The 20610-nt window shown below is 42.3% G+C and overlaps 1 protein-coding gene across 1 annotated transcript in view; it reads right to left on the bottom strand.

Annotated features, from left to right (window-relative positions):
* The window catches only part of LOC129698238 (NADP-dependent malic enzyme-like), a 77295-nt gene that overhangs the window by 2750 nt on the left and 53935 nt on the right, over nt 1–20610 (bottom strand). The window contains exons 8-13 of the mRNA XM_055637247.1: nt 13786–13883; nt 12303–12416; nt 9086–9191; nt 8697–8839; nt 7430–7603; nt 3077–3175 (exon numbers count right to left, since the gene is read on the bottom strand). Of these exons, the coding sequence (XP_055493222.1) occupies nt 3077–3175; nt 7430–7603; nt 8697–8839; nt 9086–9191; nt 12303–12416; nt 13786–13883 (734 nt within the window). The remainder of the gene's footprint in view (nt 1–3076; nt 3176–7429; nt 7604–8696; nt 8840–9085; nt 9192–12302; nt 12417–13785; nt 13884–20610) is intronic.

Genomic DNA, 20610 nt, shown 5'->3' on the forward strand with positions numbered 1-20610 from the left:
ATTATGCTATGGACAGTTAGTGCAGCCTGCCAGTCCCCACCCATTGATAAATATGGAGCAAGGAGTTCCTACCGGTTCAATAGACAATAGGTGCAGGAGTAGGCCATTCGGCCCTTTGAGCCTGCACCGCCATTCAATATGATCATGGCTGATCATCCAACTCAGTATCCCGTACCTGCCTTCTCTCCATACCCCCTGATCCCTTTAGCCACAAGGGCCACATCTAACTCCCTCTTAAATATAGCCAATGAACTGGCCTCCTACCCTCTGTGGCAGAGAGTTCCAGAGATTCACCACTCTGTGTGTGAAAAATGTTTTTCTCATCTCGGTTTTAAAGGATTTCCCCCTTATCCTTAAGCTGTGACCCCTTGTCCTGGACTTCCCCAAAATCGGGAACAATCTTCGTACATCTAGCCTGTCCAACCCCTTAAGAGTTTTGTACGTTTCTATAAGACCCCCCCTCAATCTCCTAAATTCTAGCGAGTATAAGCCGAGTCTATCCAGTCTTTCTTCATATGAAAGTCCTGACATCCCAGGAATCAGTCTGGTGAACCTTCTCTGCACTCCCTTTATGGCAATAATGTCCTTCCTCAGATTTGGAGACGAAAACTGTACGCAATACTCCAGGTGTGGTCTCACCAAGACCCTGTACAACTGCAGTAGAACCTCTCTGCTCCTATACTCAAATCCTTTTGCTATGAAAGCTAACATACCATTTGCTTTCTTCACTGCCTGCTGCACCTGCATGCCTACTTTCAATGACTGGTGTACCATGACACCCAGGTCTCGTTGCATCTCCCCTTTTCCTAATTGGCCATTTAGATAATAGTCTGCTTTCCTGTTTTTTGCCACCAAAGTGGATAACCTCACATTTATCCATATTATACTGCATCTGCCAAACATTTGCCCACTCACCCAGCCTATCCAAGTCACCTTGCAGTCTCCTAGCATCCTCCTCACAGCTAACACTGCCCCCCCAGCTTAGTGTCACCACAAACTTGGAGATGTTGCCTTAAATTCCCTCATCCAGATCATTAATATATATTGTAAATAGCTGGGGTCCCAGCACTGAGCCTTGCGGTACCCCACTAGTCACTGCCTGCCATTGTGAAAAGGACCCGTTTACTCCTACTCTTTGCTTCCTGTTTGCCAGACAGTTCTCTATACACATCAATACTGAACCCCCCAATACCGTGTGCTTTAAGTTTGTATACTAATCTCTTATATGGGACCTTGTCGAAAGCCTTCTGAAAGTCCAGATACACCACATCCACTGGTTCTCCCCTATCCACGCTACTAGTTACATCCTCGAAAAATTCTATAATATTCGTCAGACATGATTTACCTTTCGTAAATCCATGCTGACCTTGTCCAATGATTTCACCACTTTCCAAATGTGCTGCTATCCCATCTTTAATAACTGACTCTAGCAGTTTCCCCACTACCGATGTTAGACTAACTGGTCTGTAATTACCCGTTTTCTCTCTCCCTCCCTTCTTAAAAAGTGGGGTTACGTTAGCTACCCTCCAATCCTCAGGAACTACTCCAGAATCTAAAGAGTTTTGAAAAATTGGATGAGTTGAACATGCAGAAACCTATTAATGATTATGATATAGTTGGGATCATGGGGACATGGCTCCAGGGTGACCAAGGCTGGGAGCTGAACATCCAGGGATATTCAATATTCAGGAGGGATAGACAGAAAGGAAAAGGAGATGGGGTAGCGTTGCTGGTTAGAGGAGATTAACGCAATGGAAAGGAAGAACATTAGCTTGGAGGATGTGGAATCGGTATGGGTAGAACTGCGAAACACTAAGGGGCAGAAAACGCTAGTGGCTGTTGTGTACAGGCCACCTAACAGTAGTAGTGAAGTTGGGGACGGCATCAAACAGGAAATTAGAAATGCGTGCAACAAAGGTAAAACAGTTATAATGGGTGACTTCAATCTACATATAGATTGGGTGAATCAAATTGGCAGGCGTGCTGAGGAAGAGGATTTCTTGGAATGTATGCGGGGTAGTTTTGTAAACCAACATGTAGAGGAACCAACGAGAGAGCAGGCTATTCTAGACTGGGTATTGAGTAATGAGGAAGGGTTAGTTAGCAGTCTTGTTAGCTATCTTTAAGAGCTCTTTCTAGCTCTCTCTTGAAAGCACCCAGAGAACTGGCCTCCACTGCCCTCGGAAGCAGAGAATTCCACAGATTCAGAACTCGTGTCAGTTCTAAATGGCGTATCCCTTATTCTTAAACTGTGGCCCCTGGTTCTGGACTCCCCAATATCAGGAATATGTTTCCTGCTCCTAGTGTGTCCAAACCCTTAATAATCTTGTGTTTCAATAAGATATCCTCTCATCCTTCTAAATTCCAGAATATCCAAGCCCAGCCGCTCCATTCTATCAACATACGACAGTCCCGCCGTCCTAGGAATTAACCTGGTGAACCTATGCTGCACTCACTCAATAGCAAGAATGTCCTTCCTCAAATTGAGAGACCAAAACTGCAAAATATACAACAAGAATAGTGACAGATATCTTCTCAAACTCTTTAATTTGCCCCTTTTGCAATTATACTCTTCTGCCCTTGACCTGATCAAATTTGTGGTAATTTATCAGAGGTGTAACTGTCTCTCAGAACAGTGTTCAGGTAACACTTTCCCTGTCCCTGATGTGTCAGTGCCTGAAGCTGAGACTTTAGCTGAATGGTGAGCTGTAGTTCCGCCAACAGCCAACATTGCTGCAGATGCGATCACCATGAACCACAATGTTGCACCTGTTACCAGGTGTTGAAGCTACAGCACATCTCCCCAACCTTCCATCTAATTAGTTTGAGTTTAATTATTGGGTACAAGCATTCCTTAACTACACTAAGATATCCCAAGTTAAATATCTTGGTCAATCAGAAGATGGAAAGATACACCTGGGAAGAATTATCCACCGATACAGAAAATAGACAAACCAGGATTATTTGTCCCCAAAGCTCAGCCAACTGTTTTTGGTTCTTCTGTTCTCTCATACAATGCAGCTCTTTGCATGTGCAGAATTTAATTTTTGATAACCTGATAAAAATATTTCCATACCTTTGTAGCAATCTTGAATGAAACATCTCTTATGGTGCTAAGTGGTGGGTACATGCGTCCTTCTGCTAGATGCTTTTCTGTCACTGTTTCAGCTATGACCTGAAAAAGAAATAAACCTCAATCAGCACAATTGTATGCACACAGTGTAGGAATTGTGCCTGCACATCACGGTCATCCTGGTGGTGTATTATCACCATTTGTTTATTCATTTTGTTGTAAAATATAATTAATTGCAACCCTTTTCAAAAGCTTTATTTCAGGATTCATTTTACTTTAATACAAAGAATTTATGGAGCGCGCCTGTGTTTTTAACTAACTCGATTTTAATAGAAGTATGTTGCAATTGGTGCCTGATGGTGAGCAGTTGTGCACTCTTTCCTTTACTAAGAGCCTGTGTAGGTTCCTATTGAAGAGATTCAATGCACTCGGCTCCTCTGCTTTTGAGTGGTCAATGAGTGACATTGGTTCACCTATCCTGTAATCAATTTGGAGGATTTTGCAGACAGTATTGGTGATAAAGAACTTAATGCTAGGTTTGAAGCCTTGGAATTTTTCTTGGATTTGTCAAACAATAAAGCTAATACTTTGTATTTCTTGATTAATGAAAACCACATTGTGAGTATGGAAGCAGTTCTTCAACTGGGAGTAGTAGAGGAGAATTTAGATGATGTCTACTCCAGTAGCAGTTAAAATGAAGATGCATTTAATTACTGCAATCTTTTTAGTTTAGTTACTAAACTGGTATCTTTACTTGAAGTTGGTCATGATTAATGTGTGAGGCTTCCCTGCATGGATTTGTCTTCCCATGAGGGTGGTGGGGATACTCTACTGTACTTCAGTACTATTGCATGAATCTTCTCTGCTTTGAATGCCTTGCTAGCTTTTTACTATGTTTGGGGTAGTTGGATGGAAGCCAATATTGTGTGGTGTGGAGTTACGGTCACATCCTGGCACAGCTGGTAGATTTGATGCCTCATAGCTCCAGTGGGTTTGATCCTGACTTGCTGCTGCTGTGTGGAGTTCGCATGGTTTCCCTGTGACTGAGTGGGTTTCCTCTGGGAGTTCTGAATTTGTAACACTTCCAAAATATATGGTTGGTAAGTTAGCTGACTGCTTCAAATTGTCTCTGGTGAATGTAGGTGGATACATATCTAGAGGGGGAGTGGGGGAGGGATGATTAAAATGTAGGGAAAAAATGGAACTCGTGTAAATCAGTGGTTGATGGGCAATGGGGAGTCTATCAGCTTTGGGCCTGTTTCTGTGTGCTCAATGACTATTGATATGGATCAAAGTTGGCACTGCAGTGCACGGCATAATCCCTGATGAGCATTCTTGGTTCTCAATGGATGAAGTAGTACGAGTGGATGTAGTGTATCTAGACTTTCACAAAGCCTTTGATAAGGTCCCGCACGGGAGACTGGTGACTAAAATTAGAGCACATGGTATTGGGGGTAGGGTGTTAACATGGATAAAAAATTGGTTGGCAGACCAGAAGCAAAGAGTAGGAGTGAATGGGTCTTTTTCAGAATGGCAGACAGTGACGAGTGGAGTGTCGCAAGGCTCGGTGTTGGGGCTGCAACTGTTTACCATATATATATTAATGATTTGGAAGAGGCAACACTAGCAAGTTTGCGGATGACACAAAGCTGGGTGGCAGTGTGAACTGTGAAGAGGATGTTAGGAGGTTGCAGGGTGACCTGGACAGGTTCAGTGAGTGGGCAGATGCAGTGTGAGGTTATCCAATTTGGCGGCAAAAACAAGGGGGCAGATTATTATCTCAATGGGGTTAGGTTACATAAGGGGGGGGGTGCAGCGAGACCTGGGCATCCTTGTACACCGGTCACTGAATGTTGGCTTACAGGTACAGCAGGCAGTGAAGAAAGCTAATGGAATGTTGGCCTTCATAACAAGAGGATTTTAGTATAGGAGTAAAGATGTTCTTCTGCAGTTGTATAGGACTCTGGTGAGACCACATCTGGAGTATTGTGTACAGTTTTGGTCTCCTAATTTGAGGATGGACATCCTTGTGATTGAGGCAGTGCAGCGTAGGTTCACTAGATTGATCCCTGGGATGGCGGGACTGTCATATGAGGAAAGATTGAAAAGACTAGGCTTGTATTCACTGGAGTTTAGAAGGATGAGGGGGATCTTATAGAAACTTATAAAAGGACTGGACACACGCTAGATGCAGGAAAAATGCTCCCAATGTTGGACGAGTCCAGAACCAGGGGCCACAATCTTAAAATAAAGGCGAGGTCATTTAAGACTGAGGTGAGAAAAAACTTTTTAACCCAGAGAGTTGTGAATTTATGGAATTCCCTGCCACAGAGGGCAGTGGAGGCCAGGTCACTGGATGGATTTAAGAGAGTTAGATAGAGCTCTAGGGGCTAGTGGAGTCGAGGGATGTGGGGAGAAGGCAGGCATGGGTTATTGATAGGGGCCGATCAGCCATGATCACAATGAATGGCGGTGCTGGCTCGAAGGGCCTCCTCCTGCACCTATTTTTCTATGTTTCTAATGGGACAAACCTATTATTGTGCAAAGTGTTAAGGAATCCACACATGCTGTGTTTATCAGCATTTCTGGATCTTCAGAGCACTTTCTACCCAACATCAATACTTAAGATCAGGATTTTTTTTTGATTGGACCTCAGCCTTTACATATCTTGCATCTCTTTTTACCCCGCAAGACAAGATGCTGTTTCAGGCCCAAGAATGCCTTGTATTTACCAGTAATCAATTCCTGTGGTGAAAAGTCAGATGCTGGAAATCTAAAATCAATATAAAATGCTGGAAACACACCTCATGTTAGACAGCATATGTGGGAAGAGAAATAGAGACACCCTTTCTGGTAGAAGACCTAGCCTAAGAAATGGATGCTGTGAGTGTAAGAGGCAGAGTGTGGGGGTGGGGTGGATTAGTCAAAAGGAATCTCTCCAAGGTGATCCCTGGGGCTAAACTGTGAACAAGATCTTCTGGTTGATAATACAAGTGTATTCCGATAGGTCAAGCACTGTGGGTACTCCATTGGTCTTGTAGTCTAAATTATCTGAGATTACATTTGAATAGAGCCATCTTTATAGGGCCTATAGAGTCCATGCACCTTTTTAGTGCAGGTTTTTTTTTCCACCATTGTCTGTTGGGAGCCTGTTTGATGGAGATAACAGACTGGATTAGGCAGTGGTTGGCTGGTTCCACCATTGTCATGATGTAGAAAGCCCTGTAGTCCCTTGCTTGAGAATGATGGCATTTAACAATGGCCAATTCTTGCATCACAGGCAATGCCATGAGACCTTGTAGTTATTGCTCCAAAAGAACAGGACTTGGTTGACAAACCCTTATTCACGTATTTTTTCAGGAGGCAGGCATGAGCTTTCCTTATTGCCTTTCCAGAGGAGTGCACTCTTTCTGATTAAGGCCTTGCAGTTGTCAAGGAGGATCAATTTGTCTTCCTTTGGTATGGTCAGGGAATATCACGTTTGGAGTAGAATTTCTCTACTCTTGTCTGATGTATCTGGGGTTGGAGTATAAGCACACTGAAGCTCCGGCTCCTGTTTAGAATGTGCTGAAGAGAATGCAGGCAATTGCTTATTCCACAGGAACGTTGCTGAGGCTCACTCTTCAAGATGAAACATGGCCTATGGAGATTATATAATGTTTCCAATTTTCCCTTTCTAGATGAACGTCTAAATGCTATTTTGTCCTGACACTGGGGCAAATCCTGCACACCATGTAGCTAGGCAGACAATGTCACTGCTATTGCTTATTGGGACACAGCTACCAGCCTTGGAGCGCATCTACCACACACGGTGCCTCAGGAAGGCCGTCAGCATCCATAAAGACTCCTCACACCCTTGTAATGGACTGTTCAAACTACTTCCCTCTGGCAGACGTTACAAGGCCTTCTACGCCCGAACCTCCAGACTTGGGAACAGCTTCATTCCCAGAGGTATAGCGGCTCTGAACCGGCCCTGCTGAGTGCCCCCCACCCCCATGGACTGTCTCCCTCGGATGGTCACGTCGCACAGACACATCTGCACTTTAGTCTGTTTGAACTGTTTTGACTATTTTACTGTTCTTTTTACAATCCATTTTCTCGGGGTATCTAAATTTTATTAGTTATTTATGTTATGACATCGGATGGAAGCTGCATACCAAATATAAGTGCACTTATGTGCAATGACATTAAAATATTATTATTATTATTAGTAGATAAAGACTACACAACTGAATTTAAGCTGACAGCCTTTTGGTTTGCTACTTATCTGTATTTACAAAGAAACATATTTATGCTTATAGATGAATATTAACACGATACAATGATTGAACTAACCGAGAACTTACTGATACATACCTCAGCTGAAATTAGGAAGATGTCATCGTTTATATGCCGTACTCCACATGCGATAGCTCCAAGCGCAACTCCAGGGAAAACATAGGCATTGTTACCCTGACCTGGGACAAAGGTACGGCCATCAGCAAAAGTTACAGGGTCAAAGGGACTGCCACTAGCAAATATTCCATGGCCCTGCAAAGTTCAAACAAACTCATTAATTACCGATAATCAGCATACCAAATAATGTGTGCAACCATGTGGTATTGCCAAATATCTTGTCAATTAACATAACACAAACAGAAAATAGTTATAAAATTGTGAATTTATGACAACAGAACATCAAACAAACAATGTTATCTTTGAATCTGATATAAATATCCACATTATCTATTACCTGTTGTTACTGTTTTGGCAAGATCGCAAGGCCAGGTATAAGTGGCTGGAGGGAGTCGGGCTTAAGAAACGATTTCATCACATTAAACCCAAGGCTTTTGGCACATTAAACTATCGTCGGGTAGGGAATTGAATAATATAAATTGGGATGTAATGTTATAGTTGTACAAGACATTGGTCGTCTGCACTTGGGGAGTTTTATATTAAGATTTGGTCACATTGCCATTAAGCTGGAAAGGGTGCAGAGAACATTTACTAGGATGTTGCCAGGACTTGATCTGCAGAGAGAGATTGGGCAGACCACAACCTTGCTCCTTAAAGCAATAGGAGGTTGGGATGGGGGGGGATCACGAAGGAGATTGGGTAAATGCAGAGTGTCTTTTTCCCCCAGGATAAGGGAATTGAGACCTAGAGAACGTGGGTGTATGGTGATAAGGAAAATATTTAATAGGAACCTCAGAGGCAACCTTTCTCACACAGAGTGGCGAGTATGTAGAACGATCTACCAGAGGAAGTAGTTGAGGCAGGTACATTAATGTGGTCTAAAATACATTCCGATATGTTATGAACAGGAAATCTTTACAGGAAAGTGGGCCAATGCTGACAAATGGTACCAGCTTCAACAGGGGGCATCTTGGTCAGCATGAACGAGTTGGGCCCAAGGGCCCGTTTTCATTCTGTATGACTCTTCAAATAGAATTGACAATAATGGAGATGGAGACTGGAGAGACTATAAAATGTTTAAGGTAATTCTAAGATCTGTAATTTTTCCTCTGGAACACATCACTTGGAATAAATCCAAACTTAATGTACCCCACAAATAATATTTCTCATCGATTGCTTTTAAAAAAAAAACGTAATTATTGAAATCTTGAGCAACGTAGATTCTTACATCAGTTAGGCGATAGCACTGTTCTGCTGTGCACTCTGATTTGCTAGTAGGATTACTTAAAGCAAATATAATTGGATGTTTATTGAATGATGCCATGTCCTTTAATATCTGCTTGGTAAATGCTCCTCCAATGGCTGCTACTCCTGGAAAAATACAATTTAAGAATGGTACTTATTTAGTCCCAACTGTTCTGGTGGGGGGACGACGACACACACACACCTATTCTCATGTTAATTAACTTGAAAGATTTAAAGTTTATTAAAGAACTTAAAGAAATTAGAGATATAAAGTTAATTAAAGAAACAGACATTTAATGAAATTTCCTAAAATTTGTGAATTTACTTTTAAGCTTGAAATGAACAAAGCGTGTCTGAATCTTTTAAATGTACCTATTAAAGCTGTTGGCTTAACCTTCTGGACAACTTCTTCCAGACTTTTAATTGGAGGATGATCCTGAGCGATCAACTGCTTTTCGTGAGTCAGCTGGCTTCTTCCCTGCATGAGGACACAATGAAGCAGATTGATATTAATGTTATACAAGTAATCCAACAAATTCCACAGGGAAACGTAGGATGAAAAGTTTGGGTCATTGTTCACAGAAAAAAAGGTTGTGATAGGGATAGCAGATTATCCAGGGGGTGGAATGGGATAGTAACATGTGGAGCAAAGCAGTGTGGAGTTAAAATGACTCCATCTGACAGTACTGCAATTGCTGGATCTCTCACTTCATGAACAACCTGATCAACAGGAAATGCTGGAGTAACTGAGGGATCTGGGGATAACCGTGCATAGTTCCTTGAAGGTGGAATCTCATATAGATAGGGTGGTAAAGAAAGCTTTTGGTATGCTAGCCTTTATAAATCAGAGCATTGAGTATAGAAGATGGGAATGTAATGTTAAAATTGTACAAGGCATTGGTGAGACCAAATCTGGAGTATGGTGTACAATTTTGGTCTCCCAATTATAGGAAGGATGTCAACAAAATAGAGAGAGTACAGAGGAGATTTACTAGAATGTTGCCTGGGTTTCAACAACTAAGTTACAGAGATAGGTTGAATAAGTTAGGTCTTTATTCTCTGGAGCGCAGAAGGTTAAGGGGGGACTTGATAGAGGTCTTTAAAATGATGCGAGGGATAGACAGAGTTGATGTCTATCAACTCTAAACGGGTCCTTTTCACAATGGCAGGCAGTGAGTAGTGGGGTACCGCAAGGCTCAGTGCTGGGACCCCAGCTATTTACAATATATATTAATGATCTGGATGAGGGAATTGAAGGCAATATCTCCAAGTTTGCGGATGATACTAAGCTGGGGGGCAGTGTTAGCTGTGAGGAGGATGCTAGGAGACTGCAAGGTGACTTGGATAGGCTGGGTGAGTGGGCAAATGTTTGGCAGATGCAGTATAATGTGGATAAATGTGAGGTTATCCATTTTGGTGGCAAAAACAGGAAAGCAGACTATTATCTAAATGGTGGCCGGCTAGGAAAAGGGGAGATGCAGCGAGACCTGGGTGTCATGGTACACCAGTCATTGAAAGTAGGCATGCAGGTGCAGCAGAAAGTGAAGAAAGCGAATGGTATGTTAGCTTTCATAGCAAAAGGATTTGCGTATAGGAGCAGGGAGGTTCTACTGCAGTTGTACAGGGTCTTGGTGAGACCACACCTGGAGTATTGCGTACAGTTTTGGTCTCCAAATCTGAGGAAGGACATTATTGCCATAGAGGGAGTGCAGAGAAGGTTCAACAGACTGATTCCTGAGATGTCAGGACTGTCTTATGAAGAAAGACTGGATAGACTTGGTTAATACTCTCTAGAATTTAGGAGATTGGGATCTTATAGAAACTTACAAAATTCTTAAGGGGTTGGACAGGCTAGATGCAGGAAGATTGCTCCCGATGTTGGGGAAGTCCAGGAAAGGGGTCACAGCTTAAGGATAAGGGGAAAATCCTTTAAAACCGAGATGAGAAGAACTTTTTTCATACAGAGAGTGGTGAATCTCTGGAACTCTCTGCCGCAGAGGGTAGTCGAGGCCAGTTCATTGGCTATATTTAAGAGGGAGTTAGATGTGGCCCTTGTGGCTAAGGGGATCAGGGGGTATGGAGAGAAGGCAGGTACGGGATACTGAGTTGGATGATCAGCCATGATCATATTGAATCGCGGTGCAGGCTCGAAGGGCCGAATGGCCTACTCCTGCACCTAATTTCTATGTTTCTAGGTGGACAAGCTTTTCCCTTTGAGAATAGGGAAGATTCAAACAAGAGGACATGACTTCAGAATTAAGGGACATAAGTTTAGGGGTAACATGAGGGGGAACTTCTTTACTCAGAGAGTGGTAGCGGTGTGGAATGAGCTTCCAGTGGAAGTGGTGGCGGCAGGTTCGTTGGTATCATTTAAAAATAAATTGGATAGGCATATGGATGAGAAGAGAATGGAGGGTTATGGTATGAGTGCAGGCAGGTGGGACTAAGGGAAAAAAGATGCTTGGCATGGACTTGTAGGGCCGAGATGGCCTGTTTCCGTGCTGTAATTGTTAACTCAGAAGGGCTTTGACCTATTCCTTTTCTCCAGAGATGCTGCCTGACCCACTGAGTTACTCCAGCATTTTGTGTCTATCTTTGGTGTAAACCAGCATCTGCACTTCCTTCCTACAGATGAACAACTCGAGTATCTTCACTGAACAGAAACAAATGGACAAGTCACATAGATACAGCAGCCTTGAAAGCAAGTCAGAGGGCAAGTTATCATTGATTCTCTTCATTGCTCTCCAAATCCTTTCCATCTATTAATCAAGCTCGAGATTAAATAGTGTTTACTGATCTGGCTGGGCAGTTCCCAGAGCATTCATGTAGTTTGGCACCATGTAGAATGAGCAGCACAACCATCTAAGCACTCACTCCATCATTGAAGTTGGAGACTTTCCAAGGCTTCTTGGACAATACCGACCGGCCTGCAATCTCTAATACCGAGAGGTTCAAGGGCAGAAAATGCATGGCAAATTTACCAGGTGCATTGAAGGATATTTGTGGCGGTAGATTTTGAAAGTTATATGAATATTTTATTTCTTAGGCAGAGAGACATAATACACCCGAAATTTCATTTAAAAATCTGCATCCTTCAGAACGCAATGCCTTCAAAGCTAGCACTATACTGGTTTGGGAATACATGACTTCATTTTTGGATCTTATAACTTAATAGCATAGGGAGAGTACATTCAACACAAATGGAAAGTGATGGGTTTAGAGTGCTTCACCACCACTTTGAGAAAACAGGGCTCGCTAAGTAGCATTGCATCTAATACAAGGCATCTATGAATTTATTAAAACAAAATGCATAACATATAATCCCATAAACATGCAATAGCAGGAGCAAATCTCAGCAACCCTTCCTTACTTTGGGCGACTGAACACCCATGACTCTAACAGCTAAATGCTATGGCAAATTATTGCTGAAACCAACTTCGTTGTGGGAACAGGTCATATGTGATTGCTGAAACAGTGACTATTTAGATATTTGGTTGTATTTATCGTTATTAACCATATTAAACGTTAAATATAAATATGCCACTAAAATTTTAGCAATAATGTAACAGTAAAAAAAAAAAATCACAACCTTAACAATAAGACCCTTTGAGTCCACCATCCAAATCTTTTTTAAAGCTTCTTGCCTTGGGGTTCCATCTTTTTCCATTGCCATCACGATGAGATGTGCAATTCCCATGGCTGCCTGTGATACATCAAAGTCATAATTACTGACAAAGACATCAAATTGAAGGCAAATTCCATTTTACCATTAAACTTTTACTTTCAAATGATAGAACCGGGTAAATGGATTTCTTCCCATAATAGATCAATTAACAAAACCACCAACGTCTTGTATACGGGTCCTCTCCAGGTTTTGAATGCTAACTTGTGTATAGCCTGTACATACAATCAAGACACAGAATACAAATATCAACATGGCTGCATCTGGAATAATGTGCAGTTTTACTTTCAGCTCTGTGTAGAAAGGGTGCAATTACTCTCAAGAGGGTGCAGAGACAACTCACCAGGAATTCTGAGGAGAGACGAGAGGGGCTGTTGGGGTGTTCTCCTTGAAAAGAGAAGGCTAAGGGGTGGGAGGAATGAGGGCCAATAGAAGTATCTGAAATTAAGAGACATAGATAGATACAGTGGCGCAGTGGTAGAGTTGCTACCTTACAGCGCCAGAGACCCATGTTCAATCCTGACAAAGGGTGCTGTCTGAATGGAGTTTGTACATTCTCCACGACAGTTTTCTTTGGGTGCTCCGCTTTCCTCCCACACTCCAAAGACATACAAGTTTATAGGTTGAAGATAGACACAAAATGCTGGAGTAACTCAGCAGGACAGGCAGCATCTCTGGAGAGAAAGAATGGGTGACGTTACAGGCAGAGACTTTTCTTCAGTCTCCTTACAAAACGTCACCCATTCCTTCTCTCCAGAGATGCTGCCTGTCCCGCTGAGTTACTCCAGCATTTTGTGTCTATCTTCAATTTAAACCAGCATCTGCAGTTCTTTCCTTCATGTTTGTAGTTTAATTGGCTTTGGTAAAATTGTAAATTATCCCTAGGACAGTGCTGGTGTGCAGGGATCGCTGATCACCGTTGAATTGATGGGCCGATGGGCCTGTTTCTGCATTGTATCTCAAAAGGCTAAAGATAAGGTCGACAGTAGTAAACATTTCTCCATGGCAGATGTGTCTAAAACTATTAGACATAGATTTAAAGTAAGGAGCAAGAGGGTTAAAAGGAATTTAAGGAGATGTTTGGAACATAGTCAGAAAAGTTGTTGGAGGCAGAGACTCTCACAAAATGAAGTATCTAAAAAAGCATTTGAATTACCAAGGCATGAGGTCCATCAACCAAGTGCTGGTAAACAGGACTGGTATCAGTGGATACCATCAACATGAACAGGGTGGGCTAAGGGGCCTGTTTTGAGATATTAATCAATGGCATTATAAAGCCAGAAAGAGGTACAAATGCTCCCGTGTCACATCACAAGAAGGTATTACCAGCAGATGAACAAATTAGCATTTAGGAAAGCAAAGGGCTTAAAATAAACATAAGTAATACAACCTCTCCGGCTCCTTGAAAGACAAATGTATGATCAGAAAGTCTGTTTTTGGTAATTCTCAGTGCAGCCAGTACGCCAGCTAATGCCACTGATGCAGTTCCTGTGGAAAAACAAAATATAATTTTGAAAAATCATAAACATCTTATTGCAAAAAATGTTCAGCTCAATGCAGCCAGTATAGAGAATTCTTTCTAAATGTGGATTTAAATTGGAATACTTCATTTTATACAGGGTGAAGGAAAGGTGGTAGTCAGGATTGATGAATGTCCGAGGTGATTCAGGTCCCAGTATCTACACTGGAGGGATGGCTTCCAATCCTACTCCTCACAATAGGGTGGTTTGGGGTGGCACCGTTGCACAGCTGGTAGATCTGCTTCATCAAACTGCCGGCCACCCAGGTTCAATCCTGACCTCACTTGCTATCTGTGTGGTGTTTGCATGTTCCCTCTGTGGATATCCTCCAGGTGCTCCAATTTCTCTTGCATCAGGGACAAGCAGATTGTTAGGTCAATTGGCCACTGCAGATTACACCTGGAGTATAGGCGAGTCCTAAGGTATTTGATGACAATGTGAAGAAAATAAAAATGAGTTTTATGCAAGGCTAATGTGAATGAAGGTTGATGGCTGACACAGCTTAGGTGGGCCAATGGGCCTGCCTATGTACTGTAACTCTCCATGACTGTGAATCCAAGATCTACAATCCAAATAATGCCATTTGGAGTAATCAGTATCTCTAGAAAGCTAGTTGGGATGTCTGGAAATGGAAGGGAGAATGTTCACACCCAAATCATCTAACCCTGGTCACACCCACAAAGGGATAATAGTTGGTTACACAAAAACGCTGGAGAAACTCAGCGGGTGCAGCAGCATCTATGGAGCAAAGGAAATAGGCAACGTTTTGGGCCGAAACCCTTCTTCAGACCCGAAACGTTGCCTATTTCCTTCGCTCCATAGATGCTGCTGCACCCGCTGAGTTTCTCCAGCTTTTTTGTGTAACCTTCGATTATCCAGCATCTGCAGTTCCTTCTTATACACAAGGGATAATAGTTCTTTGACTACTCTCAAAAAAATGATGAGATTGTTGATTAGCAGGTTAACCAAGTCATACAATTTAAAGTGCCTGGCAATTATGTGAATATTGTTTACAGAAAAAAATTACTGCCACTCCATCCGCATTGTACACATTGCACATCTTTTTGGATTGGCATTAACGTACATTACTTCCAAGCCTCAATGAAAATGTTTCCGGGGTAGTTCTTTGTAGAATTTCTTTGTGTTCTTATTTAATTAGTAATTAAATTTGCTTTAAAAGCAGATTAACCTTTATCATGTACAGAGAGGATGGATCAGAGGAGTATTCCAAATTCTCAAATATTTGTAGAACACATCCATAATGTATGTTCCCATCTGGTTTAACTTGTTTTGTTATGGATATTAAAAGCAAGTTTTGTTCATAACATGAGAACCGGATGACTAAAAGCTGTCACAAGAGAATACATCATAGAAACATAGAAATTAGGTGCAGGAGTAGGCCATTCGGCCCTTCGAGCCTGCACTGCCATTCAATATGATCATGGCTGATCATCCAACTCAGTATCTCGTACCTGCCTTCTCTCCATACCCTCCGATCCCCTTAGCCACAAGGGCCACATCTAACTCCCTCTTAAATATAGCCAATGAACTGGCCTTGACTACCCTCTGTGGCAGAGAGTTCCAGAGATTCATCACTCTCTGTGTGAAAAAAGTTCTTCTCATCTCGGTTTTAAAGGATTTCCCCCCTTATCCTTAAGCTGTGACCCCTTGTCCTGGACTTCCCCAACATCGAGAGCAATCTTCCTGCATCTAGCCTGTCCAACCCCTTAAGAATTTTGTAAGTTTCTATAAGATCCCCTCTCAATGTCCTAAATTCTAGAGAGTATAAATCAAGTCTATCCAGTTTTTCTTCATAAGACAGTCCTGACATCCCAGGAATCAGTCTGGTGAACCTTCTCTGCACTCCCTCTATGGCAATAATGTCCTTCCTCAGATTTGGAGACCAAAACTGTACGCAATACTCCAGGTGTGGTCTCACCAAGACCCTGTACAACTGCAGTAGAACCTCCCTGCTCCTATACTCAAATCCTTTTGCTATGAAAGCTAACATACCATTCGCTTTCTTTACTGCCTGCTGCGCCTGCATGCCTACTTTTAATGACTGGTGTACCATGACACCCAGGTCTCGTTGCATCTCCCCTTTTCCTAGTCGGCCACCATTTAGATAATAGTCTGCTTTCCTGTTTTTTGCCACCAAAATAGATAACCTCACATTTATCCACATTATACTGCATCTGCCAAACATTTGCCCACTCACCCAGCCTATCCAAGTCACCTTGCAGTCTCCTAGCATCCTCCTCACAGCTAACACTGCCCCCCAGCTTAGTGTCATCCGCAAACTTGAAGATATTGCCTTCAATTCCCTCATCCAGATCATTAATATATATTGTAAATAGCTGGGGTCCCAGCACCGAGCCTTGCGGTACCCCATTAGTCACTGCCTGCCATTGTGAAAAGGACCCGTTTACTCCTACTCTTTGCTTCCTGTTTGCCAGCCAGTTCTCGATCCACATCAATACTGAACCCCCAATGCCGTGTGCTTTAAGTTTGTATACTAATCTCTTATGTGGGACCTTGTCGAAAGCCTTCTGGAAGTCCAGATACAACACATCCACTGGTTCTCCCTTATCCACGCTACTAGTTACATCCTCGAAAAATTCTATAAGATTCGTCAGACATGATTTACCTTTCGTAAATCCATGTTGACTTTGTCCAATGATTTCACCACTTTCCAAATGTGCTGCTATCCCATCTTTAATAACTGACTCTAGCAGTTTCCCCACTATCGATGTTAGACTAACTGGTCTGTAATTCCCCGTTTTCTCTCTCCCTCCCTTCTTAAAAAGTGGGGTTACGTTTGCTACCCGCCAATCCTCCGGAACTACTCCAGAATCTAAAGAGTTTTGAACGATTATTACTAACGCATCCACTATTTCTGGAGCTACTTCCTTAAGTACTCTGGGATGCAGCCTATCTGGCCCTGGGGATTTATCGGCCTTTAATCCATTCAATTTACCCAACACCACTTCCCAGCTAACCTGGATTTCACTCAATTCCTCCAACTCCTTTGACCCACGGTCCCCTGCTATTTCCGGCAGATTATTTATGTCTTCCTTAGTGAAGACGGAACCAAAGTAGTTATTCAATTGGTCCGCCATATCCTTGTTCCCCATGATCAACACCTGTTTCTGGCTGCAAGGGACCTACATTTGTTTTAATATAATCATATTGTACACAGTAATATAAACAGCAGTTTAAAACTGCATTAGTTTACAACTAATAGGAAAATACTTTCCAACCAAGGAATGCAGTGTTAATCCAGGTAAAACACTCCTTCCTTGTGCAGTATTTTCACAATGCTTGTGTTTTATGCAGGGGCCAAGATACAGTTTCACATATAGTGCCCTCCATAATTGTTGGGACAAAGACCCATCATTTATTTATTTGCCTCTATACTCCACAATTTGAGATTTGCAATAGAACAAAAAAACAAAACAAAAACCACATGTGGTTAAAGTGCACATTGTCACAATTTATTAAAGGGTATTTTTATACATTTTGGTTTCACCATGTAGAAATTACAACTATGTTTATACATAGTCCCCCCCATTTCAGATTCAATTTTAATTGTCATTGTCAGTGTACAGTACAGAGACAACGAAATGCATTTCAGGGTTACATAATGTTTGGGACACAGCAATGTCATGCAAATTAAAGTAGTCATGTTTAGTCTTATGTTGCATATCCTTTGCATGCAACGACTGCTTGAAGTCTGCAATTCATGGACATCACCAGTTGCTCACAATCAAATAAGATCAAATAGAACAAGTTGTCCTACAACTTTAGGCTGTGCACGCCATACGCAAGAAGAAGACCAGCAGTTGCTGGGTGTCTTCTCTGGTGATGTTCTGCCAGGCCTGTATTGCAGCTATCTTTAGCTTCTGCTTGTTTTGGGGGGCTAGTCCCCTTCAGTTTTCTCTTCAGCATATAAAAGGTATGCTCAATTGGGTTCAGATCAGGCGATTGGCTTGGCCACTCAAGAATTTGCCATTTTATAGCTTTGAAAGTCCTTTGTTGCTTTAGCAGCATGTTTGGGATCATTGTCTTGCTGTAGAGTGAACCGCCGGCCAATGAGTTTCGAGGCATTTGTTTGAACTTGAGCAGATAGGATGTGTCTATACACTTCAGAATTCATTATGCTACTACCTTCAGTAGTTGTATCATCAATGAAGATCAGTGAGCCACAGATGAGGTGGTGTGCTTTATATGCCTCTTTATTTCTGTTCATGAAGTCTTCTGCGGACAGTGGTCGTTGACAAATCCACACCTGAAGTGTTTCTGATCTGTCGGACTGGTGTTTGGGATTTTTTCGTTATTGTAGAGAGAATTCTTCTGTCATCAGCTGTGGAGGTCTTCCTGGGTCTGCCAGTCCCTTTGCGATTAGTAAGTTCACCAGTGCTCTCTTTCTTCTTAATGATGTTCATCACAGTTGATTTAGGTAAGCCTAAGGTTTGGCTGTTGTCTCTAACAGTTTTATTCTTGTTTCTCAGTTTCATAATGGCTTCTTTGACTTTCATTGGCACAACTTTGGTCCTCATGAAGGATGAATAGGGGTTAATTAAGAGGGGGAAAAGAGCACAGGTTGCGGGGAATATTAAAAATGACTAAAATCTTTAGATATGTAAAAAGGAAAAGATTAGTGAAGACAAATGCAGGTTTCTTGCAATCAGAGACAGGTGAATTTATAATGGGAAACAAAGAAATGGCAGAACAGTTAAATGAGTACTTTGGTTCTGTCTTCACTAAGGAAGACACAAAAAGAAATACTAGGGGACAGATGATCTAGTGGGAGGAACTGAAGGGAATCCACATTTGTCAGGACATGGTGTTAGTCAGGAAACTGTTGGGGCTGAAGGAAGATAAATCCCCAGGACCTGATGGTCTGCATCCCAAAGTACTCAAGGAGGTGGCCCTAGAAATTGTGGATGCATTTTCCCAATGTTCTCTTGACTCTGGATCAGTTCCTGTGGACTGGAGGGTAGCTAATGCAACTCCACTTTTTAAGAAAGGAGGGAGAGAAAAAAATGGGGAATTAAAGACCAGTTAGCCTTACATTGGTAGTGGGGACAGTGCTGGAGTAGATTGCACCTAGTAGAGCGCATTTGGAAAGCAGTGACAAGATAGGTCAATGTCAGCATGGATTTATGAAGGGGAAATCATGCTTGCCTAATCTTCTGTAATGTTTTGAGGAAGTAACAAGTATAATGGATAGCCAGTGGAGGTGGTGTATCTGGTCTTTCAAAAAGCCTTTGACAAGGACCCACACAAGGGATTAATGTGCAAAATTGGAGCACAGTATTGGGGGTAGGATATTGATATGGATAGAGAAGTGGTTGGCAGACAGGAAGCAAGGAGTAGGAATTAACAGGTCCTTTTCAGAATGGCAGGCAATGACTAGTGGGGTGCTGCAAGGCTTGGTACTGATTCTTTACAATATATAATTAACGATTTAGACTAGGGAATTGAATGTGACATCTCCGAGTTTGCGGATGACACAAAGCTGGGTGGCAGTGTGAGCTACGGGGAGGATGCAATGAGGCTGCAGAGTGACTTGGATAGGTTGGGTGAGTGGGCAGATGCAGTATAATGTGGATAAATGTGATATCCACTTTGGTGGCAAGAACAGGAAGGCAGATTATTATCTGAATGGTATCAGATTAGGAAAAGGGAAGGTGCAACGAGACCTGGGTGTGCTTATAGATCAGTCCCTGAAAGTAAGCATGTAGGTACAGCAGGCAGTGAAGAAAGCTAATGACATGTTGGCCTTCATTGCGAGAGGACTTGAGTTTAGCAGCAAGGAGGTCCCACTGCAGTTGTACAGGGCCCTGGTGAGGCCACACCTGGAATATTGTGTGCAATTTTGGTCCTCTAATTTGAGGAAGGACATTATTGCTATTGAGGGAGTGAAACGTAGGTTCACCAGGTTAATTCCTAGGATGGTGGGAATGACATATGATGAAAGAATGGGTCAACTGGGCTTGTGTTCACTGGAATTTAGGAGGATGAGAGGGAACCTTAGAGAAATATGTACAGTTCTTGAAGGATTGGACAAGCTAGATGCATGAAGAATGTTCCCCATGTTGGGAAAATCCAAAACCAGGGGTCATAGTTTAAGAATAAGGGGTAGGCTGAGAGATGAGGAAAAACCTCTTCAGCCAGAGAGTTATGAATCTGTGTAATTCTCTGCCACGGAAGGCAGTGGAGGCCAATTCATTGGATGATTTCAAGAGAGAGTTGGATCTAGCTCTTATGGCAAAAGGAATCTAGGGATATGGGGGCTATAGGAATCTAGGCATATGGGGAAAAAGCAGGAACTTGGTACTGATTTTAGATGATCAGCCATGATCATATTGGCTCGAATGGCCTACTCCTGCACTTATTTTTCTATGTTTGTATAATGAAATGTGAATAATCAGGATGAAACCTTGTTGCCTTGCACTCAATTTAAAAGCATAACAAAATTGTTGTCATCTGTTCTTCTCGTGCAATGTTTATTCTGATGATTTATTTATTACAATACAGACAATAGGTGCAGGAGTAGGCCATTCGGCCTTTCAAGCTAGCACTGCCATTCAATGTGATCATGGCTGATCATCCCTACTCAGTACCCCGTTCCTGCCTTCTCCCCATATCCCCCGACTCCAGTATCTTTAATCTTTAAGAGCCCTATCTAG

The sequence above is a fragment of the Leucoraja erinacea genome, chromosome 6, assembly GCF_028641065.1.
Source record: "Leucoraja erinacea ecotype New England chromosome 6, Leri_hhj_1, whole genome shotgun sequence".
In the NCBI taxonomy this organism is placed as follows: domain Eukaryota; kingdom Metazoa; phylum Chordata; class Chondrichthyes; order Rajiformes; family Rajidae; genus Leucoraja; species Leucoraja erinaceus.